The sequence below is a fragment of the Salvelinus namaycush genome, chromosome 35 (assembly GCF_016432855.1).
Source record: "Salvelinus namaycush isolate Seneca chromosome 35, SaNama_1.0, whole genome shotgun sequence".
Lineage (NCBI taxonomy): Eukaryota > Metazoa > Chordata > Actinopteri > Salmoniformes > Salmonidae > Salvelinus > Salvelinus namaycush.
In genome coordinates this window covers 4,541,627-4,567,143 of record NC_052341.1, presented here as the reverse complement: position 1 = coordinate 4,567,143, position 25,517 = coordinate 4,541,627, and the positions used below count along the sequence as shown (strand labels likewise).

The following is a 25,517-nucleotide window of genomic DNA, read 5'->3' as shown; positions in this document are numbered from 1 at the left end:
TTTCAATTAAGACCTAGGCAACCAGGTGAGGGTAGTTCCTTACTAATTAGTGACCTTAATTCATCAATCAAGAACAGGGGTAGAGCAAAAACCTGCAGACACTCTGCCCTCCTTGGAATGAGTTTTACATGGGGCTAGGCTATATTCGTGATTTGACTTCTGTGCTTGTTATATAGCCTATGTCAATGGCCTCAAGGTATTGATGACACAAACATGAGAAATGAAATTAGAATGAATTATTGTATTTTCTTATCATCACTGTGGACATATGTCAATAGTTTAGAGAAATGGTGCTTTCAATACAACTGAGAACTCGGGAATAAAACGAGGTCAAAACATGATGTAAGTGATCTTCAAGTCGGAACTTCTGAGCTCTAGAAAGATGCGTGAGGTCCTGACTTCGAATTCCGAGTTGGATCACCGTTCAAAAATATTTTCCCCAGTCGGAACTCGTTTGTCCCGAGTTCCCAGTTGTCGTGAAAGCACTGAAGTCGGAGATTTCCGTGTTCACAGTTGATGTGAACGCGACAAACGTCCAGACTTCAATCACTGACGCACAGACAGGAGCGCACTTTGGAACTGCAGGACTCTTGAGTAACCATGCAGACTATTGAAGTTCTGAAGTGAGTAGTTCTTTATGTGGATAAATAGGGCGTATTTAATCAAACCATTGCATAAGAGTATATTCATCGCCTATGTAATAAATACCATTTAAAATAACACAAGCATATTGCTATTACGTTGTTATAACTAACTTTTTTCAAAACAGGGTTTCTCACAAACTCATAAGCAGATACTGAGACCCACACACACCCAAGGACAGAGGGCTGGCACAGACCTTTCATAAACACTGATAAGGCAGGAAAGGCCTTGATCAAAAGGGTGCTTGGGTCTGAATTTCACGAGATACTGAGACACACACACACCCAAGGACAGAGGGCTGACGTAAACCTTTCATAAACACTGATTAAGACAGGAACATCTACGCACACACAAAATCTCCTGTTTTAGCTGAACATTTCACAGAGACACACAGATATGTCAAAATAGGAACATCTACGCACACACCTAATCTCCTGTTTTAGCTGAACATTTCTGAAGACAAAGAACTCTACTTAGAGCCAATGGGACAGTGATACTAGCCTGAAGTGGACCTCGCCCAACTCATCAGGACCAACCAGAAGACCAGATCTACCAGACTCAACCTACTTTATTACCTGTATAAAATACATTTGCACTATGTTTCGGGGCTCTGTATGCAGGTTCCTTACGAGCTGAATGAACGAGTCCGTGCACGCTTGTATCAGATATCTTTACCTCTGAATAAATTGCTTTTTATTATACGAATATCCACCCTGTCCAGAGTCTGTCGTGGAAAATCAGTTCAAATATAACGCTTACAAGAACTTGTAAAATCAAACATGCTTTTTAATACAATTGTATAGCCAGCTGGAATGCCCCGCGGAACACACACCTCTCAGAACTCCAGCTTCTATATTTATACACACATAGTATTATGTCCATCCCTTATGCAAATGAAGTTTATTTTCTGAAGTCATTCACCACCATTATCTTTTAGTTCAAGCTTCCTACTTGTTCACGCCCAATAACACCATCTGCTTTCAATTAGTTTATAATGGTGGCCGGACCCTCTATCTTAGTGTGTCAGCAGATTCTGTGTCTCTTCCTTACATTAATAAATCAATGTACTCTTTGTTCTGTTCTCCCCTATCCTTAGTGTGTCCAATTGTCTTAGGCGCCTATGTGTCTGGTCAGTATGCACTTAATGGAATCAGCAGACTATGTGTCTCTTCTAGCAGTAGTTTGTCAATCTACTCTTTGTTCTGTTCTCCCCTATCCTTAGTGTGTCCAATTGTCTTAGGCGCCTATGTGTCTGGTATGTATGCACTTTAATGGAATCAGCAGACTATGTCTATTGTTCAGTTGCCTATTTTTAATGTTCAGCTAGCTTATACATCTATGTGCTGTCCTATACGTATATATGTTATATATGTATCTCATGTACTCCTACAAGTCTCTACTTCGTCTCAGTTCTCCAGTAAACTTGTGATATCAACAAATTGGTAGCAGAGGATGGTTTTCTTCTCTGAATTCGGTCCATAAAAAGTTGATAGAGAAAAGAGACAAGTGAGAGACGGATCAGAAAGGAAGGGTGACCTGTCCGAAGGAGCAGCCGGGAATCCAGCTCGCCTCAGGAAACTGATCTATAAGGCCTACAAAACAAAGGTAAGCAGAACCTGTTAAATCAAAAATCTGCATATTGTATATTAGGAAAATCCAAATTAAAGATCAGAAGTACTGAGGTTGAGTATGGGTTACTGTTAAATTTATGATAAATGTCTATTGTAAATGTAAAAGTAAACATGTAAAGATATCTGAGATATAGAGAGTCACATAGTCGGGTAGAAGCCGTGAGACTCAGAGTCACATAGTCGGGTAGAAGCCGTGAGACTCTAAAGTAATTAAAAAGAGATTCACATAGTCGGGTAGAAGCCGTGAGAATCCAAATAACTTATAGAGAGTCACATAGTCGGGTAGAAGCCGTGAGACTCAGATTCACATAGTCGGGTAGAAGCCGTGAGAATCTAAGTAAATGTGTGTTGTAAAAAGATTCACATAGTCGGGTAGAAGCCGTGAGAATCCAAGTAATTGTGTTATAATTGTAACTGACTTGATAAAAAGATTCAGATAGTCGGGTTGAGTGAGAATTCCGTGAGAATCCAAGTCTAGAAAAGGTTCCCCAGACTTAACAACATTTGATTGGTTAAAACACTTGGAAGTTACCTAGGGGGAATCAACAAAATAAAAATACAAGTTCAGATAGCGGGCAATGGTTGACTTGGCACTTAACTAGATGCACTGTGAAGAACTTAACCTGCGATCAATGTATTAATGTTGTTATGTAATAAAATACAAATGTGGAAATGTTAATTTGAATGTTGTGTAAGATTGGCCTTTTCACGAGACTCACTAGTTGATAACTTTTGGGAGGACAGCTGAGTCTTCTTTTGGCCCGTGGTACAGCCGCCGAGCTGAAAACTGACTTGTATTTTTCCTCTATTGTGATGTTGGTATTTCCATAATTCCTAAAATTGAATTGATAATTATTTTAGAAGCGCTTGAGTTTGTTAATATATTGTTCCAGAAGGGCGATTCTGATACCTTCTGGGAAAATATATAACAACTCGAAAAACTGAAAAACGATAATAACTTTTGCAAAATAATTCCTAAAATTAAATTGATAATTATTTTAGAAGCGCTTGAGTTTGTTGATATATTGTTCCAGAAGGGCGATTCTGATACCTTCTGGGAAAATATATAACAACTCGAAAAACTGAAAAACGATAATAACTATTGCAAAATAATTCCTAAAATTGAATTGATAATTATTTTAGAAGCACTTGAGTTTGTTGATATATTGTTCCAGAAGGGCGATTCTGATACCTTCTGGGAAAATATATAACAACTCGAAAAACTGAAAAACGATAATAACTTTTGCAAAATAATTCCTAAAATTGAATTGATAATTATTTTGGGAGCGCTTGAGTTTGTTGATATATTGTTCCAGAAGGGCGATTCTGATACCTTCTGGGAAAATATATAACAACTCGAAAAACTGAAAAACGATAATAACTATTGCAAAATAATTCCTAAAATTGAATTGATAATTATTTTAGGAGCGCTTGAGTTTGTTAATATATTGTTCCAGAAGGGCGATTCTGATACCTTTTGGGCAGATATATAATAACTCGAAAAACTGATTAACAGTAATAACTGCTGTAAATAATTCTTTGTGTACGAGTGTGGGGCACCAGAGATAAGTCGGTGTCAGCGCCGAGAATACATTGCTGGCCTCGGCCAGTGACGGGCTAAGTGCACTAAGATAGTCAAACCTGATCCTGAAATTTACCATGGCTGCCGCTAATGCCCCAAAACTAAAGTTCAATGAATACCTAGACCAAAAAATACAAGACAGGGCAGGGGGTAAAGAACAGTATAAAACAATAAAGAAGGTGTGGGAGGGAGTCAAGCTGAAATGGACACAGGCAGGTTACCTTAGTGGAGGTGCCCCGTCAAAAGGGCAACTCACCACTATGGAGAAAGAGCTAGAGGAGGCAGTAAAGGAAGGAATAGAAAGTGAGGTGGAAAAGAATAAGTCTCACTTATTTAAGAAGGAAGGAACTAAACACAGAGAGAGAGCAGAGGCTGAGCTAAAGATAGGAATGTGGGCAATTGAGGAAACACGACGAGCACACCCATATAAAAAACCAGACATGATGTAGAACTATAAACCATAGATACCCGACATTGAATAACACAATGACTACATCCACTGTGCCCAAGCTTAAGTGTAATGAATTTTTAGACAAAAAATCATGGGTTGAGGCAGTACCAACGGCAGGGGAAGATGCTAAGTCGGTCATTAAGTGGCTACAAACAGAACTCATACCTAGGTATGGTGTCCCACGACAAATCCGATCTCAAGGTCTCGTGTAACGCGCCAATCAAACTTTGAAGGCTAAGATAGCCAAGGTATGTGCAGGTTCGAAGTTGACATGGGTTGAAGCCCTGCCTCTGGCGTTGATGGCCATGAGAGCCTCTCCAGGGGCAGGCACCCATCTCTCTCCTCATGAGATAATGACTGGAAGAGTCATACCTGGTCCACCAAGAGAGGGAGGTCATATGCCCGCTCTTGATGTAAATATGTGAAAAAACTGACGGAACTTTCTGCAGCTCTCTCCAAACAGATTCACAAGGTCCGAGAGGGGGAGCTGACGGGAGATCCGGCACCGCTGAATGTAAAATGGTGACTGGGTGAGGGTTAAAGTCCACAAGAGAAAGTGGCTGGAACCCAGGTGGACTGAACTGTACGAAGTGAAGGAGGTTACTTCACACTCAGTTCAGGTCAAAGGTAAATCAGGCGCACCTTGGCACCACCTCACACATTGCACTCCAGCTCCAATTCCTTCCAGAACACTGACAGAAGTCAGAGCTGATTTGAGCGGCCTAAATTCGATTCCAAATGAAGATACTCCTGACTCAGGTGATGCGGCATCAAACTCCGCCTCCCCTGAAAAAGGAACCTCGCCCAGTTAGAGGGACATTTCTCCCTCCCTGGGCAAGGCTAGGGATATCTGGCCCCTTATTTGTGATATTCCTCCACACACTCATAACTCTTAGAATAGTCTGGGGGTGGAGAGCTATACAGAGAATGGACAGAAGATGGCAGTATTGCAGCACTCAACGGTCTCCCAGCAAACGGGGAGCCTGTTTGAATGCTGGTGACAGAGAAAAAACTTAAAACCAATTCGGAGTAGAGAGAATACATTTAATAACTTATTTAGGTTAAATTTACAGATTAATGATATTATTGTTATGGATTGGCTGACATGCGACATACATTTAGCGAAGTATATGGTAAGTTTACACTTTGGAATGGAGAAAGTTGAGAAGTTGATTTTACTTATACGATAGTTTTGCTGCTAAACTCAGTTGGAGTAACTAGATGTTTTGCCTAGAGGCATGAATAAGACAGTCATTTTTGGTATTATATTGGCTAGTTGCTGCGTTCTGAACACAGGTTGAGCGCTAGTAAATGCATATCTGTATTTGAACTATACTAATCTATTTGATAAAAGTACTAAACCTGTATATTTAACATTTGATAATGATTGGCAAATCCATATATTTAACCACAACTTTGAATTTAGCATTGGGTATTATAGGAGGAACGGGATACAATTTGTACTTTCCCCACCGGGTGTGGCCGTATTAAATTATGCTAGAGAAAATTGGTTGTGACATATAGAGGGAAAATGTGTACATTATAGCTTTGAGATACTTTTCAAAAGTTGCTGAAAGTTATTGGTTTTTGTTTAGGTAACACCAGAGAATTCGAACAATAAGTAAACGTATTCTAAACGTGATCTGTTTTCATTATGGGGAACAATGAACGACTCGCAACCTGGTATGGCTGGCAGGGAGTTTTTAAAGGGACAGTACACGTTTATCACAGTTGTGTTACATGAAACATCGGGGAAATTTAAAACGAATGATTTAAGGGTATTATCATAATTATTAGGTTTTGTTTTTGTGGTAAACGTTTGGGTTAAGGGGTTTTCCGTGTTCCCAGAGACAAGATATCTTAAAAGAATACACTCATATTGGAATAGGAGTTTTACTTTCTGAGTTTTATTTAGGCAAGGGACTTTGTTAAGATAAAGGGTTCTTTTGGTATGTCTAGATATGGTATGGAACACGAATGTAGGTGTAACCTTTTGACCTATTTTCATTGCATTTTCCTGTGACTTGATCACTCACGGGGGGATGTAGTGAGAATAATGAATTTGTGTCATTTGGGATGCTAGTTTTGAGGTAAATTGATTATAATAGAGTTTATGACTCTTGACCATAAGGTTAGCATTTGTTTTGGCCATTAGAAGATAGAGATAGGTTTATTAAGGTTATGTAAGGACTTTAGAGATTGACACTATAAGACATGTTGTTATTTTTAAATCCATGATTTCAGATAAAGTCAAAACAGTGAGACACTTAGTTAATATTGCAAAGGAACACATAGTTGTTATTGACTATTATTAGAAAAAGGCAGACAGATGGGTCTACCCCGCACTATTGAGACCTTGAAGGTTTGAGAGTAGAGTGGGGAGGGTGGACCAGGAAATGAGCAAGGTAGGCTGTGAAATAAGATAGGAGAGAAAGGGTTTAACATATATAAGCAGCACAGATACATTTTAAAGTAGATAAGTTACTTGACAGAGAATTGGAAAAGAATAGATATGAATGTACGCCCAAGGGAGAATTGGATATGCGGCGAATGAAAGGGACGTTCCTATATTATAATGTACTAAGTCATTATTTAGAGTAGGTAAGGTTGATACCTGGCCAGGGCCAGGTATCAAACGGGGGAGGGGTATATTGTGGTCTAGGATAGGATGGGGCCTATTGAATAATAAACTAATTTAAAATTAAAAAATTCTAGCTAAAAAAATAGGCATAGAAGTTAAATATATAATCAGATAGAACAAATGAGAAACTGTTTGTTAACCAAACCTGTATGTCCAAGATTTTATGCATTACAGGTGAATTAAAGGAGAAGGTGATTCACCCGACCTGGGGGCATATCGCACTTGGAGGGTGAGACACACTGACACTGCCGAATGATCACAGAGTTAAGGAGAAGAACCGTTACTAATAGAGTTCGGGGGTCAACTCCTTAATGAAAATTCCCTGCCCCCGACCTTTCCTCACTGTGTACGTTCATAGAAGTGAAAGTGTTGCTTGATCTCTGGCTGATGATGTGCTCTCTGGGAGAGGGTGGGGCTTTACAGGACTGCTTGTAGTCCTGAGCTGTCTGTTTGGGATACGATGGAGATGTTACCATCACAGTACTGCCAGAACCACCACCAGTTCCAACGGACCAGGGTTCAGCCGGCCTCCTCCACCACTTCAAGACCAAGTCCCACGCCATCACCTAAGCTCTACAATCTGGTATAGGTAATAAATGTAAAAGACATCTCAGATAGTGACCAATTGGGGACTGAAGATGGTTATGAGGGAAGGGAGAATATGTGGTTGGCCTACAAAACACTTAATAGAAAGGACTGTGTCGTATGTGGACATGCCAGACCTATTCTGGCTGCTCACCCATTTGCCCTAAGCAGTGGGAAGGTTGGATGTGCATATTGGAAAGTTTAAGCCAAATTCAACCCTGTGTAAAACTCTGAGTCTTGTGTTCCCAGAAGTCCCTCCCCAGAAGACACCATGGGGGGGTTAAGGCATATGGGGGATATTACAGCTGTAACACTGGTATAGGTAGAGGTATAGACTATGGGAGGTTCCCTACTGCTGCCTGCATCACTAATGTCACTATTAAATAGAGGTGTTGCTGATGTATGGTGGATGTGTGGACCTGCCAGGCGGTTGACCCCATTTTGAAAGGAGATTGTCAGGGCACATGTACTTTGGCCAGTCTGATAAACACCATTGCTTATTATTGAGGTTACAGCTAACCAACTTCTGGGAGCTGCACATGACACAGAGGTTCGGGACCAACCCAGGAGGCGGCAGAAACGTGACGCTCCTTGGTCCGAGGGTACAGATAACATTCACACCAACCTGTTGGGGGTCCCAATAGGGGTCCCCCACGAATTCCAGACATTAAACAGGAAAGATGGCCTGTGGCATCTGATGCCCATCATTGGCCCAGCTATTGTTGATGCTAAAACAAAATGTCTGGATCAATTATATCTACTATAATTAATAATGATTTGTTAAATACACCCACACAGCACTTACGGGAATGGCTGAACAATTGGATGCTACCTCTCAAACCAGTAGACAAAATAGACTAGCACTGGACATGATTCTGGCCATCCAGGGAGGCGTATGTAAAATGTTTGGAGAACAGTGTTGCACGTTTGTCCCTAACAATACTAGTTCGGATGGGAGCATTTCAAAATCTCTGAGTGGGTTGGCAAGGTTATCAGTGGAGATGAAGGGTCTTGCAGGTGTGGAGGAGAGTGGACTGGTCCCTTGGCTGGGTGGTTGGTTTGGTAAGTACACTGCAATGATGATTACTGGATTTCTGACACTAGTTGTTGTTTTTCATTTCTGTGCTGCCTGTATCATACCTTGTTTGAAGAAGTCTGTTACAGATGTGGCAAGGGCCTCTGGTATGATGCCGCTGCTTGATGCTCCAGTAGGAGAGGCTGATACGGAATCAAGCTTTCGCAGGAGAGTGTGCCTGACAGAGGAGGACCCTTGGTTTGCTGTAGTTGATGTTGTCGAATGAATAAAAAGTTATGTTTGTCCTCCCTGTTGTGAAGGTTTGAAGTTCCCGGGTGGAGACGAGCCCACCTGGTACAGGTTGTATAGAGGGATGGACCTGAGGGTTTAACATGTTCTCGCTTTTTTGGTTACTAATGTGTGATTGGCCACTCCAGGTGTAGCACTTGGAGTGGTCTCCTTTTTGTCCTTACTCATTTACCCATACTTGAGGGGGCTTATTGTTTTCATTATATCCTTATTTTTTCTTTGCTTGCGGCAGACGAACCAGATCTTGCTCTACTATTGTCACGTCTCTGGTGAGACGTGAAGAGGGGGAATTAAAACTTTATCTTCTGATAAAGTTTACCCTATTCTGCCATTTATAGCTTTTGTCACGTCTCTTGTGAGACGTGAAGAGGGGGGAATCAAAACTTTATCTTCTGATAAAGTTTACTCTATTTTTGCCATTTATAGCTTTTGTCCTAGCTTTTGTCACGTCTCTTATGAGACGTGAAGAGGGGGATTTGTAATAAATACCATTTAAAATAACACAAGCATATTGGTATTACGTTGTTATAACTAACTTCTTTCAAAACAGGGTTTCTCACAAACTCATAAGCAGATACTGAGACCCACACACACCCAAGGACAGAGGGCTGGCACAGACCTTTCATAAAAACTGATAAGGCAGGAAAGGCCTTGATCAAAAGGGTGCTTGGGTCTGCATTTCACGAGATACTGAGACACACACACACCCAAGGACAGAGGGCTGACGTAAACCTTTCATAAACACTGATTAAGACAGGAACATCTACGCACACACAAAATCTCCTGTTTTAGCTGAACATTTCACAGAGACACACAGATATGTCAAAATAGGAACATCTACGCACACACCTAATCTCCTGTTTTAGCTGAACATTTCTGAAGACAAAGAACTCTACTTAGAGCCAATGGGACAGTGATACTAGCCTGAAGTGGACCTCGCCCAACTCATCAGGACCAACCAGAAGACCAGATCTACCAGACTCAACCTACTTTATTACCTGTATAAAATACATTTGCACTATGTTTCGGGGCTCTGTCTGCAGGTTCCTTACGAGCTGAATGAACGAGTCCGTGCACGCTATTTCAGATATCTTTACCTCTGAATAAACTGCTTTTTATTATACGAATATCCACCCTGTCCAGAGTCTCTACTTCGTCTCAGTTCTCCAGTAAACTTGTGATATCAACACCTATAGATGTGATTAAGACTAAAGAGGTCAATGGAACGCAGACAGTCGGGATAGAAGAATGATGGCGGTTTGGCGGCGCACTTTCAACAAACAAAGTGGAGATTCGTCAAATCATGATCGATGTATTGTAACAGGCCCACACTTTGGTTACCAATGTTCGATTTTGGATATATTTGGCTGTTTTCGATGCATAACATTTAGAAATCGTCCCTTTTCAGGTTTGGAAGAAGTGACCGCAAAATGCTAACTCCATTTGTATAAACTGGTAGCATAGCTAGGATAGAGAAATCTGGGTTTGGAGGCGTGTCGTTTTTAAAGGTGCACATGTAGAAATCTGGGTTTGGAGGCGTGTCGTTTTTAAAGGTGCACATGTAGAAATCTGTGTTTGGAGGCGTGTCGTTTTTAAAGGTGCACGTGCAGAAATCACTTCGCTATTTTCTGGTTGCAAAACTTCTAATAGTTCGCCTACTGTCAGTTTTATTTGACTACAAGTATGGAACGATGATATTCTACACTATTTAAACAATTTGGAAATATATTTTCCATTACCACATATAGTAATATCAGCTGCTTGAAGCTTGTGTACAAAACACCAAGTAAAAAGATGCATAGAAATGTCGCACAGAACAGATCTACTGCTTCTTAGACTTGCTTTCAATGAGAGTGACAGATGTTGGGTTGCTCAAAAAGTGATGTTTTGCAGCTTTAACTGTAATGCAGTTGATTGGTGATGACGACATAAATATATTAGGGTTGACATCCATACAAGCATTTTATTCAGATTTTTACCTCTGAAATAAATAAAAATTCCCTGGGGGGCAATGAGTAGGTTTTGGGAGGTTGAATGAAATAGTTAAATTCCCATGTGCCAAAATAAAAAAACAAGTTCAATGGGTTTCCATCGCATTTTCAACTACTGATAGTTTTGTAAGAAATGTTTTGCTATATAGCGAATCTCTGGTTTTGGCAACAGCTCATAGATACGGTGTGGGTAGGCGCTGCCTACATGATGAGAGCAAGTTTGTTTATATGTACGAAGGAAGCCAAGATAAAAACGAATTTGCCTACATGGTGAGATTATTATGGACAAAAGAGCGAAATGTTTATTTGTCAAACGGCAGCCAAGCATTGATGATCATTTCACCAGAATAAACCTTCGTTATATATTGGAACGAGGCATCAAATTCATCACCTTGCACTTTCATAATTGATTGAATCGCTAGCCTAATAAACTGTATGCTTTCCCAACGAGTAGTAGTGAACGGACCAAACGACATGGCATTGCTTGATTCCAAATTTACTTTGATGATGGTGGTTATTATATCAATATTTGCGCATAAAAGCATTTCCAACGACATTTCTCGCATAATTAATTTTACAGACAAAAAGATCACACCTTGTCTAGCGTGTTTTGTCGACATTTAGAAAGTTTACCAACTAATGTTCTGTGTTCATCAGGCCTGTCGTTATGTTGTTTTAATATGTACTTTACTCGCATAGAAAGGTTGAATGGAAACCTGGTTTGTGATGCTAACATGTTTTTTAATTTCCGGGTTGTTTGTGTGTTGGTATTCCAGACAGGCCCTCTCCAGCCTGGATCCTACCCAGCAGCAGCAGCTCTTGGTGGCCGGGTCTGCGGTGGCCGTGGGCGGGCTGCTGACCTGTTATTACTGGGTGTATCAAGGGATGAAGGCCAAGCGCATTCCAATAGGGGGTGGGTGGTGGGGGGCAGGAGAGAAGCCTCAGTCAGAGGATGAGAAGGTTTTCCCCTTTCAGGTCCAAACTTCTGATGAAGAGATACAGGTAGGATAATAAGGGGGTGAAACTTAATACTTTATATGAAGTTCATAATTGCTGCAGGTCTAACTGTCAGTTTCCACTGGGCACAAACTGGTTCAGTCCACTTTGTTTTAACTTAATTTTCCAACATATTGTGACATGGAATCTTCATGTAAAATACATTTAGATTTGAAAGAAGTAAACTGTTTGTTGTTTTGAGGGTGAAATTTCAACCACAGGATTATGTCATCATGGTAACCAAATTTCAACGGGCAATTGTATAACATGTGTTTAATTAATTTGTATATTTAAAACAATGTCAGATCATCAACATTTCTATCCACTGTCGGGGACAAAAACTGTTGTCCGGGTTTGGCTGGGGAAGGCCGTCCATTGTAAATAAGAATGTGTTCTTAACTGACTTAATTAAAAAAAATAAGACAGCCGGCCCCAATTCTCTCTCTAGTCCTTCCCCTTGGAACTCAAACCCTTTTGATATTTGTTGATCTGTTAGTGGGAACAATATGGTGGAAGTGCCAACATTACACTGATTATACCTATCCAGACCCTTCAGATACACAGCTCCACCACAATACTGATTATACCTATCCAGACCCTTCAGATACACAGCTCCACCACTACACTGATTATACCTATCCAGACCCTTCAGATACACAGCTCCACCATTACACTGATTATACCTATCCAGACCCTTCAGATACACAGCTCCACCATTACACTGATTATACCTATCCAGACCCTTCAGATACACAGCTCCACCACAATACTGATTATACCTATCCAGACCCTTAAGATACACAGCTCCACCATTACACTGATTATACCTATCCAGACCCTTCAGATACACAGCTCCACCATTACACTGATTATACCTATCCAGACCCTTCAGATACACAGCTCCACCACAATACTGATTATACCTGTCCAGACCCTTCAGATACACAGCTCCACCATTACACTGATTATACCTATTCAGATACACAGCTCCACCATTACACTGATTATACCTATCCAGACCCTTCAGATACACAGCTCCACCATTACACTGATTATACCTATTCAGATACACAGCTCCACCATTACACTGATTATACCTATCCAGACCCTTCAGATACACAGCTCCACCATTACACTGATTATACCTATCCAGACCCTTCAGATACACAGCTCCACCACTACACTGATTATACCTATCCAGACCCTTCAGATACACAGCTCCATCACTACACTGATTATACCTATCCAGACCCTTCAGATACACAGCTCCACCATTACACTGATTATACCTATCCAGACCCTTCAGATACACAGCTCCACCACTACACTGATTATACCTATCCAGACCCTTCAGATACACAGCTCCACCATTACACTGATTATACCTATCCAGACCCTTCAGATACACAGCACCACCACTACACTGATTATACCTATCCAGACCCTTCAGATACACAGCTCCACCACTATACTGATTATACCTGTCCAGAACCTTCATATCTGCAAATATCGAAGGGTTACAGTGGCCTTTCCCAATCTCGCTCCTGGGGACTCCAAGGTGTACACATTTGGGTGTTTACTGTACAGCAATACACAGCTGATTTAACTCATCAAGTTTTAGTATTTTAATTAAGAGCAAATTGTGCCCATTGTGGTCCCCAGGACTGAGTTTGGGAAACGCTAGGTCACGGGGACATTTAGTGTACACAGAAGAAAATGTCTTCAGAACATCAACACTGTAACCATCAAGCAGAAAGATTTCTCTGTTGGATGACCACACTCTTTATCTTCTCTTCCTGTGCTACTGTGTAGGTGTGTGAAGGGTCTCCACCTCAACATGTTAACTAGCAAACTGAGGGGGTTCGGTGTCCTGTTTTCCATCCTGATTGGCCGCTACGTGCCCTGGCTGGTTGGGTTCACCAGGGAAGATGTCAGAAGGTTGTTTGGTTCAGTAGGTTTCATGGAAAGGAACATCTATGAGATCATCAGAGAGACTGGCTACCTGCACATCCAGGGCACCAAGCCAGACTCCGCTGGTGAGAATGTCACAGCTTTATTTTACCTGATATTTCACCTGGCGTTTTGATGACCCACAACTCCCAGGCTTGTTGTTTGAGCATGAATGGACTGCTTTGTTGGTCAGTTTTTACCATCCGTCTGTAGTACTCCTAACACCACCACCACACACCTGGTGATATGCTTGATCCAGATTTGCTGCAGCTCTCTGTCCCCCTGATGGCTGAATCTTTAACCTGACGATTTATATCTGGTACTGGCACCAAGGTTTGGAAGACGGCCCATGTACTCCAACCTTCAAAGGTGGTGACCATTGTGCCCTAAATCATTATTGGCCTATTTCTAAACTTTCTTGCCTAGCTAAAGTATTAGAATCCTTGAATAAATCTCAGCTAAGATCTTTTGTGTCTTTGAAATGTATTTTAAAATTAAATAAGTCTGTTTAGACCAGGTCATAGCACTAACTCTTCTGCATCCCTAGTTATAAATGATGTGGTTAACTGTCTGGATGAAAGGCAACATTGTGCTGCCCTCTTCAATGACATGTCAAAGGCTTTTGATACTGTTGATCACTCGCTGCTAATTCAGAGGCTTTCCTCAATTGTCCTAGACCAGGCTGCATGTAACGGGTTAAAACATTACAGATGTGAGTGCTATGGGTCGGTAGTCATTTGGCAGGTTACCTTGGCTGTTCTTGGGCACAGGGACTTTGGCGGTCTGCTTGAAACGTGTAGGTATTAGACTCGGTCAGGGAGCGGTTGAAAATATCAGTGAAGACACTTGCCGGTTGGTCAGCGCATGCTCTGAGTACACGTCCTGGTAGTCCGTCTGGCCCTGCGGCCTTGTGAATGTTGACCTGTTTTTAAAGGTCTTACTCACATCGGCAACTGAGAGCATGATCACACAGTCGTCTGGAACACAGTCGCAAAGAATGTGTAAAGTTAGGTTAAATATAAAACTGGAATTTTTCCAATACGCCTACTGTTCTAAACCCCACATCAATGTTATAGAAAACAAATTGAAAATATAGATGTGACAAAACATACCGTAGCTGGTCCTCTGGAACAGCTGGTGCTCTCATGCAGATTTTTGTTCCACAAATAATGTCTAAGAACTATCTTCAAAATGTTTTTCCATTTTATGTTTTGGTGCCTCTAGGGCAATTCAGAAAGCTGAGTGATGACCTTATTACCAATGAATGTGTTTTTTATGATCTTGTTTTTCTTTCTTTATTTATATTTTGTGTGTATTGTATGTATTTCAGGGCTGTAAAAGAGACCATGGTTTCAGTATGACTCCCTGGTAAAATAAATAAATGCACGGACACACAGACCTCTGATAGTTTAGCTGTAGTAGTCGTTCTAATCATATTGTGAAATGTCTCCCCCTGCAGGTTGTGGACTGAATGACTCTCCAGTTGGCCTGGCTGCTTACATACTGGATAAGTTTTCCACTTGGACTGACTTCAACAACAGGGACTTGGAAGATGGGGGGCTGGAGAGGTACAAGCTACAGTTCAGCTTGTTTACTTTGGGTTGTGAGTGGAGAAATATATACTTTTTAGGGGGTAAATATATTGCTGTCCCATCAATTACTCTTAACCAAATGATGGTCAGATCTGCCAAAACTGTAGGGGAAACATTCAATACAACTTTATTTGTCCCAGCAAAACAATGATCCTAATCTATTTGCATGAACATGTTGCCTTGGTAGCACCCATTCACAGTCCTATTCACTTGACACCAAATGGGAAAATCACAAACTGAAAGAGGGACTACCTTTGTTGTATTCATCAGTGCACATTTACAACTGAAAAAGTGTTTTTATTGGAGAATGAATAAAACCCAGGGCTGTTGATTGGTTCATTGAGAGCCTGGTTCCTGTCTTTTAGGAAGTTCACCCTGGACGACCTGCTGACCAACATCATGATCTACTGGACCACCGGCTCCATCGTGTCCTCCATGAGGTTCTACAAGGAGAACTTAAAGACCAACATTGAGAACAGACTGGATAACAAGTGAGTTTGTATGTGTTGTGTCATATGGTCCAGTATGACACGGGCGGTTCCTACAGGGCCTGTCCATTTAATATGACACCGGCTGTTCCTACAGGGCCTGTCCAGTTTAATATGACACCGGCTGTTCCTACAGGGCCTGTCCATTTTTAATATGACACGGGCTGTTCCTACAGGGCCTGTCCAGTTTAATATGACACGGGCTGTTCCTACAGGGTCTGTCCAGTTTAATATGACACGGGCTGTTCCTACAGGGTCTGTCCAGTTTAATATGACACGGGCTGTTCCTATAGGGCCTGTCCATTTAATGACACCGGCTGTTCCTACAGGGCCTGTCCAGTTTAATATGACACCGGCTGTTCCTACAGGGCCTGTCCATTTTTAATATGACACGGGCTGTTCCTATAGGGCCTGTCCATTTAATGACACCGGCTGTTCCTACAGGGCCTGTCCAGTTTAATATGACACCGGCTGTTCCTACAGGGTCTGTCCAGTTTAATATGACACGGGCTGTTCCTACAGGGCCTGTCCAGTTTAATATGACACGGGCTGTTCCTACAGGGCCTGTCCAGTTTAATATGACACGGGCTGTTCCTACAGGGCCTGTCCAGTTTAATATGACACGGGCTGTTCCTACAGGGCCTGTCCAGTTTAATATGACACGGGCTGTTCCTACAGGGCCTGTCCAGTTTAATATGACACGGGCTGTTCCTACAGGGTCTGTCCAGTTTAATATGACACGGGCTGTTCCTACAGGGTCTGTCCAGTTTAATATGACACGGGCTGTTCCTAAAAACCAATAATAGACACTATTTAATAATACATGCCAAGGGACGTATACTACATTTTGTAGTTTTATGTGATCCTTGTGGGTCTTGAACCCATGATCATGCTTGCTTTGTGTTATGATAACAGGCTCCCAATAATGAGATGTTCCAGGTGGTTGTTTTCTCCCTACTTTAGTTGAATGCACTGATTGGCAGACACTCTGCTAAAATGAGTGTCTGCTCTGACTAAAAATGTAAATGTGTGGCTGTGTTTGTTAACCTGTCTCTCCTGTCCTCAGTACGCCGCGTTTCCCAACGAGCTAATGCACGTGCCCCAGTCGTGGGCCAGAGACAGGTTCAGGAACATCTACTCCTACTCTTACATGCCCCGAGGAGGCCACTTCGCTGCCTTCGAGGAGCCACAGCTCCTGGCTGACGACCTGCTGCAGTTTGTGAAGAAGGTGGAGAAGTTGTAGAGTTGATGGATACAAGAGGTCGACTCTCCACTCCTGCCAAGTGCCTGGAAGAAAAACCAACATGACTGCAGAACTTGATAACACTACAGCTTGGAATTGTAGCTCTGTACTAAAAACATTTAAATGTTAATCTATGATAAAAAGTCAGAAGCACTGTCTGATTATCAGGTAAATACTTTGTCAATCAGTGATGTTAACACTGCATTATGATCATGCTCAGTGATTGTGTTGGTGTAATATTAAGCCTATACAGTCAACATAATGGACCAATACTGTAATAAAAAAATGAAATTATCAGCACTTAAATACAGATTACAAATGTCTTCCAGATTGCACAACAACTGTGTGAAAGCAGCCTCAATCACAGATGTCTGTTCTTCTCTTGTTGCAATAATGAAATACTGCTGTAATCATGTCTATTGTGACGACCCTGTAAGGCAGGGATGTCAAACTCATTCTACAGAGGGCAAAGTGTCTGTGGGTTTTCCTTTCAATTAAAACCTAGACAACCAGGTGAGAGGAGTTCCTTACTAAATATACTTCAATGTGTTCCATTGAGCATGTTTTTTAGTCTAGGTCTAGATTTAGCCTAATCTATGTCCAGGAAACCATGATGAATTTTCTGTGGACCCCAGGAAGACTAGCAGTCACTAAGGCATCAGCTTATGAGGATCCAAATAAAGAAATTAAACAAATTAACATCCAAGTCAATAACTCACAAGACTTTGACCTATGTATGCTGCAAAATCTGTATAATTCAAATGAACCTTATAATTTAGTGATCCAGTTTAGATTTACATACAGTACTGTATATTTCCAAAAGATTGTTTCAGAAAAACATTTTAAACAATAGAAAACCAAGACATTATACAGGTACAACCAGATGACAAGTAGGTATACAGTGCACAAAGTAACTTAGTAGGCTATATACAGTCACAGCACCAACACTGCTTTCAGTACAGCACATACCCAAGCTACACCAGACAACATATTCATTACAATCATTCTGTACAAGTGATGCCAGTCATTCATATGAACCTCTATAGAAACATAGTACCTGGACTGGGCTCAGGGTTACAGAGAGAGAGAGTCGTCCCTGGACTGGGCTCAGGGTTAGAGAGAGAGAGTCGTCCCTGGACTGGGCTCGGGGTTACAGAGAGAGAGTCGTCCCTGGACTGGGCTCAGGGTTAGAGAGAGAGAGTCGTCCCTGGACTGGGCTCGGGGTTACAGAGAGAGAGTCGTCCCTGGACTGGGCTCGGAGTTACAGAGAGAGAGTCGTCCCTGGACTGGGCTCGGGGTTACAGAGAGAGAGTCGTCCCTGGACTGGGCTCGGGGTTACAGAGAGAGAGTCGTCCCTGGACTGGGCTCGGGGTTACAGAGAGAGAGTCGTCCCTGGACTGGGCTCGGGGTTACAGAGAGAGAGTCGTCCCTGGACTGGGCTCAGGGTTACAGAGAGAGAATGTCCCTGGACTGGGCTCAGGGTTACAGAGAGAGAATGTCCCTGGACTGGGCTCGGGGTTACAGAGAGAGAGTCGTCCCTGGACTGGGCTCGGGGTTACAGAGAGAGAGTCGTCCCTGGACTGGGCTCGGGGTTACAGAGAGAGAGTCGTCCCTGGACTGGGCTCGGGGTTACAGAGAGAGAGTCGTCCCTGGACTGGGCTCAGGGTTACAGAGAGAGAGTCGTCCCTGGACTGGGCTCGGGGTTACAGAGAGAGAGTCGTCCCTGGACTGGGCTCGGGGTTACAGAGAGAGAGTCGTCCCTGGACTGGGCTCGGGGTTACAGAGAGAGAGTCGTCCCTGGACTGGGCTCGGGGTTACAGAGAGAGAGTCGTCCCTGGACTGGGCTCGGGGTTACAGAGAGAGAGTCGTCCCTGGACTGGGCTCAGGGTTACAGAGAGAGAGTCGTCCCTGACAGAGAGAGAGGGGTATGGTGTATACATGTCAATCCGCTCGGTCAACACCTCTGTCTGTAGTCACAAATCGTCAGTGCTGATCTAGGATCAGGTACCCTCTGTCCATATAATGTTAGTCTTTGTGACGTAAAAGGTCAAACTGACTTCAGATCAGCACTCCAGTTTGGCCTTTTAGATCAGCAGGTTTATATAGACAGGGGAACCTGATCCTAGATCAGCGCTGGGCCATATGGACAAAAATCCTGGATAAAAATGAATAATACATTGATAAGATGAATGTACACCACAGTTTAAAATGATCATTTTTAAACTACTAGTTTGATGGTTGTAGTCATTAACAAACCCCCATATTAGGAAACTGAATTCAAACTTCACATCTCTCTAGTATAGGCTACTTATCCTAATGAACGATAAGCAAAATGCCTCCGATAAGTGATTCAGACAACTTTAATGTCCTCAGAGGCAATTCATATGGCAGCAGTCATAAAACAGATCACATTTAAAAATAAATAGCAAAGGATATTTACAAGCAAATTGGCAGGATTTGATCAGTATGGTGGCTGTCAATGACTTTCAGTTCATCCTAGCTTTCTCCTAGATCAGCACTCCTACTCTGAGAAACGTTTTGTGATCATGGCCTCCTGTCATCTCATACTATGGCTGTGGTTGGGAATCCTTTCATTGTCACTTGCCTTTGATTGCCATGTGGGTCCTGAAACCAGACATAATCCTGCCAGTCAGTCTGCCCTCCTCCCAGAGAGGGCCCAGACCCAGAGACACAAGACAGAGCAGTAACTTGTCTCTTCACCCGCGTGGGGACCTTAACATCCAGTTTGGGCTGGAACCACCCAACGCCACAGTCCCTATGGGCCAGAACCATGGCCCTGTGCCGGACAGGTTTAGCGTCAGACAACAGGCTGGCCATGAAGAGCGTGCGGAAGAGCTACATAAGGCAGGAGGAGATGGAGGCTCTGGTCACCGTCGGCTAGTATCACCTTCTCCATGTTGACCTCGTACAGCTCCTTGGGGAGGAAGGATTCACGGAGGAGGAGGAGCACGCAGGGACCCAGGGTGAAGAGCACCTCCAGTTGTTAGAGAACCTCCTCAAGGTCTTGGAAGGTACGCTGGCACCACCTCCAGTCCAGGCCTCCTGTGGCGGACTGACCGGGCCTCCAACCCATCACCTCCTCATTCTGGTGGGAGAGAATGAGAGAGAGGCCTGGGGTCAAACAGCAACTCATAGACAACACTGCTAAGAGTAGGACTATTATAGGGATGAAGTGCCCGGCCGGGCAGGACAGCACCAGCTGTTCCAGACAACTGTGATCATGATTTGACGAATATCTACTTTGTTTGTTGAACGTGCTCCGCCAAACCGCCGTCCTTCTTCTCTCCCGACTGTCTGCGTTCCATTGACCTCTTTAGTCTTAATCACATCTATAGGCGATGAATATACTCTTATGCAATGGTTTGATTAAATACGCCCTATTTATCCACATAAAGAACTACTCACTTCAGAACTTCAATAGTCTGCATGGTTACTCAAGAGTCTTGCAGTTCCAAAGTGCGCTCCTGTCTGTGCGTCAGTGATTGAAGTCTGGACGTTTGTCGCGTTCAAATCAACTGTGAACTCGTTAATCTCCGACTTCAGTGCTTTCAAGACAACTGGGAACTCGGGACAAACGAGTTCCGATTGGGAAAAATCTTTTTGAACGGCGATCCAACTCGGAATTCGAAGTCGGGACCTCACGCATCTTTCTAGAGCTCAGAAGTTCCGACTTGAAGATCACTGACATCATGTTTTGACTTCGTTTTGTTCCCGAGTTCTCAGTTGTATTGAAAGCACCATTTCACTAAACTATTGACATATGTCCGCAGTGATGATAAGAAAATACAATTATTCATTCTAATTTCATTTCTCAGGTTTGTGTCATCAATAACTTGAGGCCATTGACATATAACAAGCACAGAAGTCAAGTCACGAATATAGCCTAGCCCCATGTAACCACTGTCTAATGTCAAAGACACTGGTAACTTGTAACTGTGGTCTAACAGTGGGCTTAATGCTAGAATGTATAAATAACCAATCTTCCCTAAAGTCAATAATAGCCGATAAAGCCTAGTCCTATTTAGTTTAGCGTCACTTATATAAAAACAGAGAATTAGTTTTTTAAGAAATCCATTGCTGTGCAGGCTCTCATTTCGTAATATACTTCCATTATGAGTTATATAGCTGTAGCCTACAACCAAGCAAATAAAACGGGGTATGCCACTCTAAACTCGTTTGACAGAAATGGTAGCAGAAGGTGAATGGTTAACTTTTGTTGCACAGTAGACGATGCTACTTCCCATGTGGCGCAAATGCTCACTCTCGGTGTGATGGAGGCGTTAGGTTTTTAATTGAAGTGATTAGTGGAATCAGAATCAAGCCCCACCCCTCAACAATCAGAAGTGACCTCAACACGTTCATATAAAAGTCGTCGGAGGCGAGGATTTGTTGTGGTGTAACGTTACTAGATACGATCGGAGTTGCAATAAAGACCGATATCAGACGGGAAAATGCTCATGAATTGGAAGATCGTCGTTCCTTTGCTCGCGGTGGCATTCATCGTGACGAGCGCCGATGGGATACCGGGGGGCCTCGTGGACGCAGATATGAACGACCCCGCTACCAGAGACGCGCTGAAGTTCGCGGTGGCCGAATACAACAAGGGAACAAACGACCCGTATGTTTGGCAGGTGGCCAAGGTTGTCAAAGCTCAGAAACAGGTCAGTTCTTTTATAAATATTTTTATCAGTGTAAAGAAGACACAATGTTGGTCATTCATTGTGTAGCATAGTTTCCACGGTTGAAATATCTTAATATAGACCAGTGAATTAATTAACGCACTCCATCTACTCTGAATGCGGCAGAATGGTCAATGTTTTAGTTAATGTACGACACCTGTCGAATAGGACCGGTGTCGGTAAACGTCGCCCAAAACCCAGTTTGTTGGCAGCAACAGTCATCAACGCTCTAAACATGAGGACAGCTGACCAACTCTGCTAGGCAGTGGCGTAAACATGTTAAAATACTAAAGTCATTTTTTGGCTGTTTTTACTTTACTATTTGACTTTTACTCCATACAATTTCCCTGACACCCAAAAGTGCTCGTTACATTTCAAATGCTTAGCAGGACAGAAATGGTCAAGTTCCCTTATCAAGAGATCATCCCCACCTACTCTGCTCTGGCATACTCATTAAACACTAATGCCTTGTTCATTCATTGTTGGCGTGTGCCTCTGCATATCCATTAATGACAAATACAAGAGTTGTGATCAATGGTTTGCTTCATTTAAGGAACGTGAAATGATTTTATACTTTACCTCAAGTAGTATTTTTACTGGGTAACTAACGAGTCATTTTCTTCACTCTAGCTCAAGTGTGACAATTTGGGTACTTGTTCCACTGCTGCTAGGGCAGTAAAATGGTCAGTGAGGTGTACACTAATTTGTCTCTGGAAGTAGTTAGCAAGCTAACCAACTACAGTTCAATCGCACCGACAATTGTTTGAATGTTAAATGACGAGACCGAGGCATTGATGCGAGTAACCAGTCTTGTTCAGTACATTGCAATACCTCCGGGTATCTCAAGCACACCTGTAAAAACACTGGACTTGCAGTAATTAACATTTACCAACAGATGGCATCACTGTGCCATTATACACCCATAACAATCTAATTGCATTTTGGTGGTCATTTCCAATGGAACGCTGCATGTGTGGTGCATATTTGTATTTTATTGAACGTATGCGTTTATGGCTCTACAAATGGTAGAAAGTGAATGTAACTTGTTGCGCACATCTAGATGCTGTCGGTGTGGTCGAGATGTTAACCTGGGTGCTTGACTGCTATTGTAAGGTCTGAATACTTGGATCAACCCTGCTCACAGCAACACCCTCTGAATTACGTGGACAATCTGACGACACTGCATTTATGAACGCCCAGACGGCGCTCTGGACGTCGAGTTAATTTAGGAATACACCGTAACTACTTTATACAATGGCGTTGTTGAATAGGCCTTAGCTTGGCTTGAAGGGTATTTCTACCGCATGCATTAAGTGCTAATCCCTGGGAAGCCGGTGTTTGGAGGATATATTTGCACAGGGGTTCGTCGAGGGCCGGCAACCATGCCAATATATCCTCAACACTGGCTTCGAGGGCATTGTCACTTTTTATACGGGTTACCAACAGTCAATTATTGAATGACATTTTTTAATTAAACTTTATTTTGGTTAAAGTCAACACTATTTCGTACTTCCACGAGATGTATTAACGTCACAAACATAAGGTTGCTATCCAAGCCGGCTGGTCGTATCGGTTCGGTTGCAGGAGATGACTGTCATTGAGCTTTGTTCTTCTGTATTCATAAATTAATCACTAGAACAGGTTCCTCATTCAAGACGGGTGATTTCTATGTCTGAAGTGCTGACCATCCTCTGCTTACAGGTGGTAGCTGGGATGAAGTACATCTTCACAGTGCTGATGGCAAGGACCCTGTGCAGGAAGGAAGGTGTGAAGGACTGCGCTGTGCATCATGGCCCAGCTGAGGTAAGGACCACAAGGCTAGCCTGGTCCCAGATCTGTTTGTGTTAACACTGGCACTTCAGCTCAGTGCTTCCTACATGTACAGCTTAAGAATGGTCCATTTTTAGTTTATAACCTGTTACCAACAGTAAACACATTGGTAACTAATAAACTACTTATAAACCGTTAGTAAATCCTACTTTTAACGTGTTACCCATTTCACTATTGGCTCAGTATTGAGTTTGTTACAAATTGCTTCCTTTGCAAAGGGAAGTTTCAGGTGAGATTTCTATAGATGAATGTCTGTTGGCAGTGTTTGAGCATCAAAACCATGATTCATTGTGGGTACATTTTGCCTAACTACTCTACAAATAATAAATGTGTTTATGATGCAAGGTGATTTGTAGCTCAGGTAGTCAGATGCAATGTCCAATAAACCTTTTGTCAGGTGTTATGCTGCTGAAGGGGTGTGACCATACCAACTCGTGTTGCTTCCTGTTTCCTCAGACCTACCAGTGCATCTTTGAGGTGTGGAGCCGCCCCTGGCTGGGAGCGAGCCAGTTGATCAAGCAAGCCTGCGAGGAGTAAAGACTTCAATTGTCTAGTCTACCCAGTTAATATTTATTACCGGTGGTGTTAGTCTTACCTAAGCAGATCTACCTCATCTATGATGTATTCAGAGAATCCAACTCATTTTCCTACTTATTGCATTCCCACACCAATATAGCACTTAAAATAAGAACTGCTGTGTTGATGATGGTTTGTCAGCGCTATGCAACAGTGGAACTAAATAAAACCTGTTACATTTACATGTTTCATTTTGTTGCCAGATGAACAAATCTTAGACCCATGATTTTGTGAAAAAATAGTTAAATGTTGAGAAATATAACGTTCAGTCACCCGCCCAATGATTCACAGGACAGACCAATGTTAAAAAGGCTCATGCATTCAACATGGAGGTTGTCCATCACAACCTCTAAATAGGTCAGAGAAGGGACTACTGAAAAGGTGTTGGCTATTTATGCAGTATTATAAACTGGGTGGTTGGTGCCCTGAATGCTGATTGGCTGACAGCCATGGTGTATCAGGCTAACTTATTTTTACTGGTCTAATTACGTTGGTAGCTAGTTAATAGCAATAAGGCACCTCAGATTTGTGTTATGGCCAATATACCACAACCCCCTTGGGCATTACCACTTGGTATTACTCTTAGGAAGTGTTTGTATGCCAAAAACGGGTGTAAACCTTACAGTGAAATGCTTTCAAGCCTTTACAAGGGGGTACCATTTAGTGGAGGTAATTGGCTTGTGATAAATCCATCTACTGCAGTGCTGAGTAACTGCTTAACTGTCAGTGATGCCTAATGCTTGGCAAATAACTGAAATCAAGCTTAATTTTGTGATTATACAAAATGGTGTTAGTGTCTTGGCTTCATACAAGACTACAGACTCATATCATTCAAATTAGGCTATTTATGTTGCTGATAACATGGTGCACGGCCTGGCATTCAAGAAAAGTGGGACAGAACAAAACTTTAAATGTAAATAAGCTTCTGAAAGTTATAACCACTAGTGGGCCTACGGCTAATACCCCCACTAGTAGGCCTACAGCTAATACCCCCACTATTAGGCCTACAGCTAATACCCCCAACAGTGGGCCTACAGCTAATACCCCTACTAGGCCTTCAAATCAAATGTCACACACACATGGTTAGCAGATGTTAATATGAGTGTAGCGAAATGCTTGTGCTTCTGGTTCCGACAGTGCAGTAATATCTAACAATTCCCCAACAACTTAATACATACATCTAAAGGGGTGAATGAGAATAAGTACATTTAGATATATGGATGAGCGATGGCCGAGAGGCATAGGCAATGTGCAATAGACGGTACAAAAAACAGTATAAAAATTAATAATATAAG

At 42.4% G+C, this 25,517-nt stretch overlaps 2 protein-coding genes across 2 annotated transcripts; both read left to right on the top strand.

Annotated features, from left to right (window-relative positions):
* Positions 1 to 540: 540 nt before the first annotated feature.
* On the top strand, positions 541 to 17,309 carry LOC120029362 (epoxide hydrolase 1-like). The gene is made up of 8 exons (XM_038974590.1): positions 541 to 623; positions 11,624 to 11,849; positions 13,237 to 13,403; positions 13,656 to 13,879; positions 15,253 to 15,361; positions 15,751 to 15,876; positions 15,971 to 15,980; positions 16,940 to 17,309. Exons 1-8 carry the CDS (start codon positions 601 to 603, stop codon positions 17,114 to 17,116), a joined length of 1,062 nt encoding a protein of 353 aa, XP_038830518.1. The 5' UTR covers positions 541 to 600; the 3' UTR covers positions 17,117 to 17,309.
* Positions 17,310 to 21,553: 4,244 nt separating this feature from the next.
* LOC120029563 (cystatin-like) lies at positions 21,554 to 24,183 on the top strand. The gene is made up of 3 exons (XM_038974832.1): positions 21,554 to 21,798; positions 23,518 to 23,619; positions 24,103 to 24,183. Exons 1-3 carry the CDS (start codon positions 21,589 to 21,591, stop codon positions 24,181 to 24,183), a joined length of 393 nt encoding a protein of 130 aa, XP_038830760.1. The 5' UTR covers positions 21,554 to 21,588.
* Positions 24,184 to 25,517: the final 1,334 nt, after the last annotated feature.

Excerpts from the sequence above, each read along its gene's own strand:
- LOC120029563 (XM_038974832.1), top strand. The coding sequence starts at position 21,589 with ATGCTCATGAATTGGAAGATCGTCGTTCCTTTGCTCGCGGTGGCATTC. Across the intron at positions 21,799-23,517 it reads TTGTCAAAGCTCAGAAACAG|GTGGTAGCTGGGATGAAGTA; the intron begins GTCAGTTCTTTT and ends CTCTGCTTACAG. Across the intron at positions 23,620-24,102 it reads TGCATCATGGCCCAGCTGAG|ACCTACCAGTGCATCTTTGA; the intron begins GTAAGGACCACA and ends CTGTTTCCTCAG.
- LOC120029362 (XM_038974590.1), top strand. The coding sequence starts at position 601 with ATGCAGACTATTGAAGTTCTGAA. Across the intron at positions 624-11,623 it reads CAGACTATTGAAGTTCTGAA|ACAGGCCCTCTCCAGCCTGG; the intron begins GTGAGTAGTTCT and ends TTGGTATTCCAG. Across the intron at positions 11,850-13,236 it reads CTTCTGATGAAGAGATACAG|ACCCTTCAGATACACAGCAC; the intron begins GTAGGATAATAA and ends ATACCTATCCAG.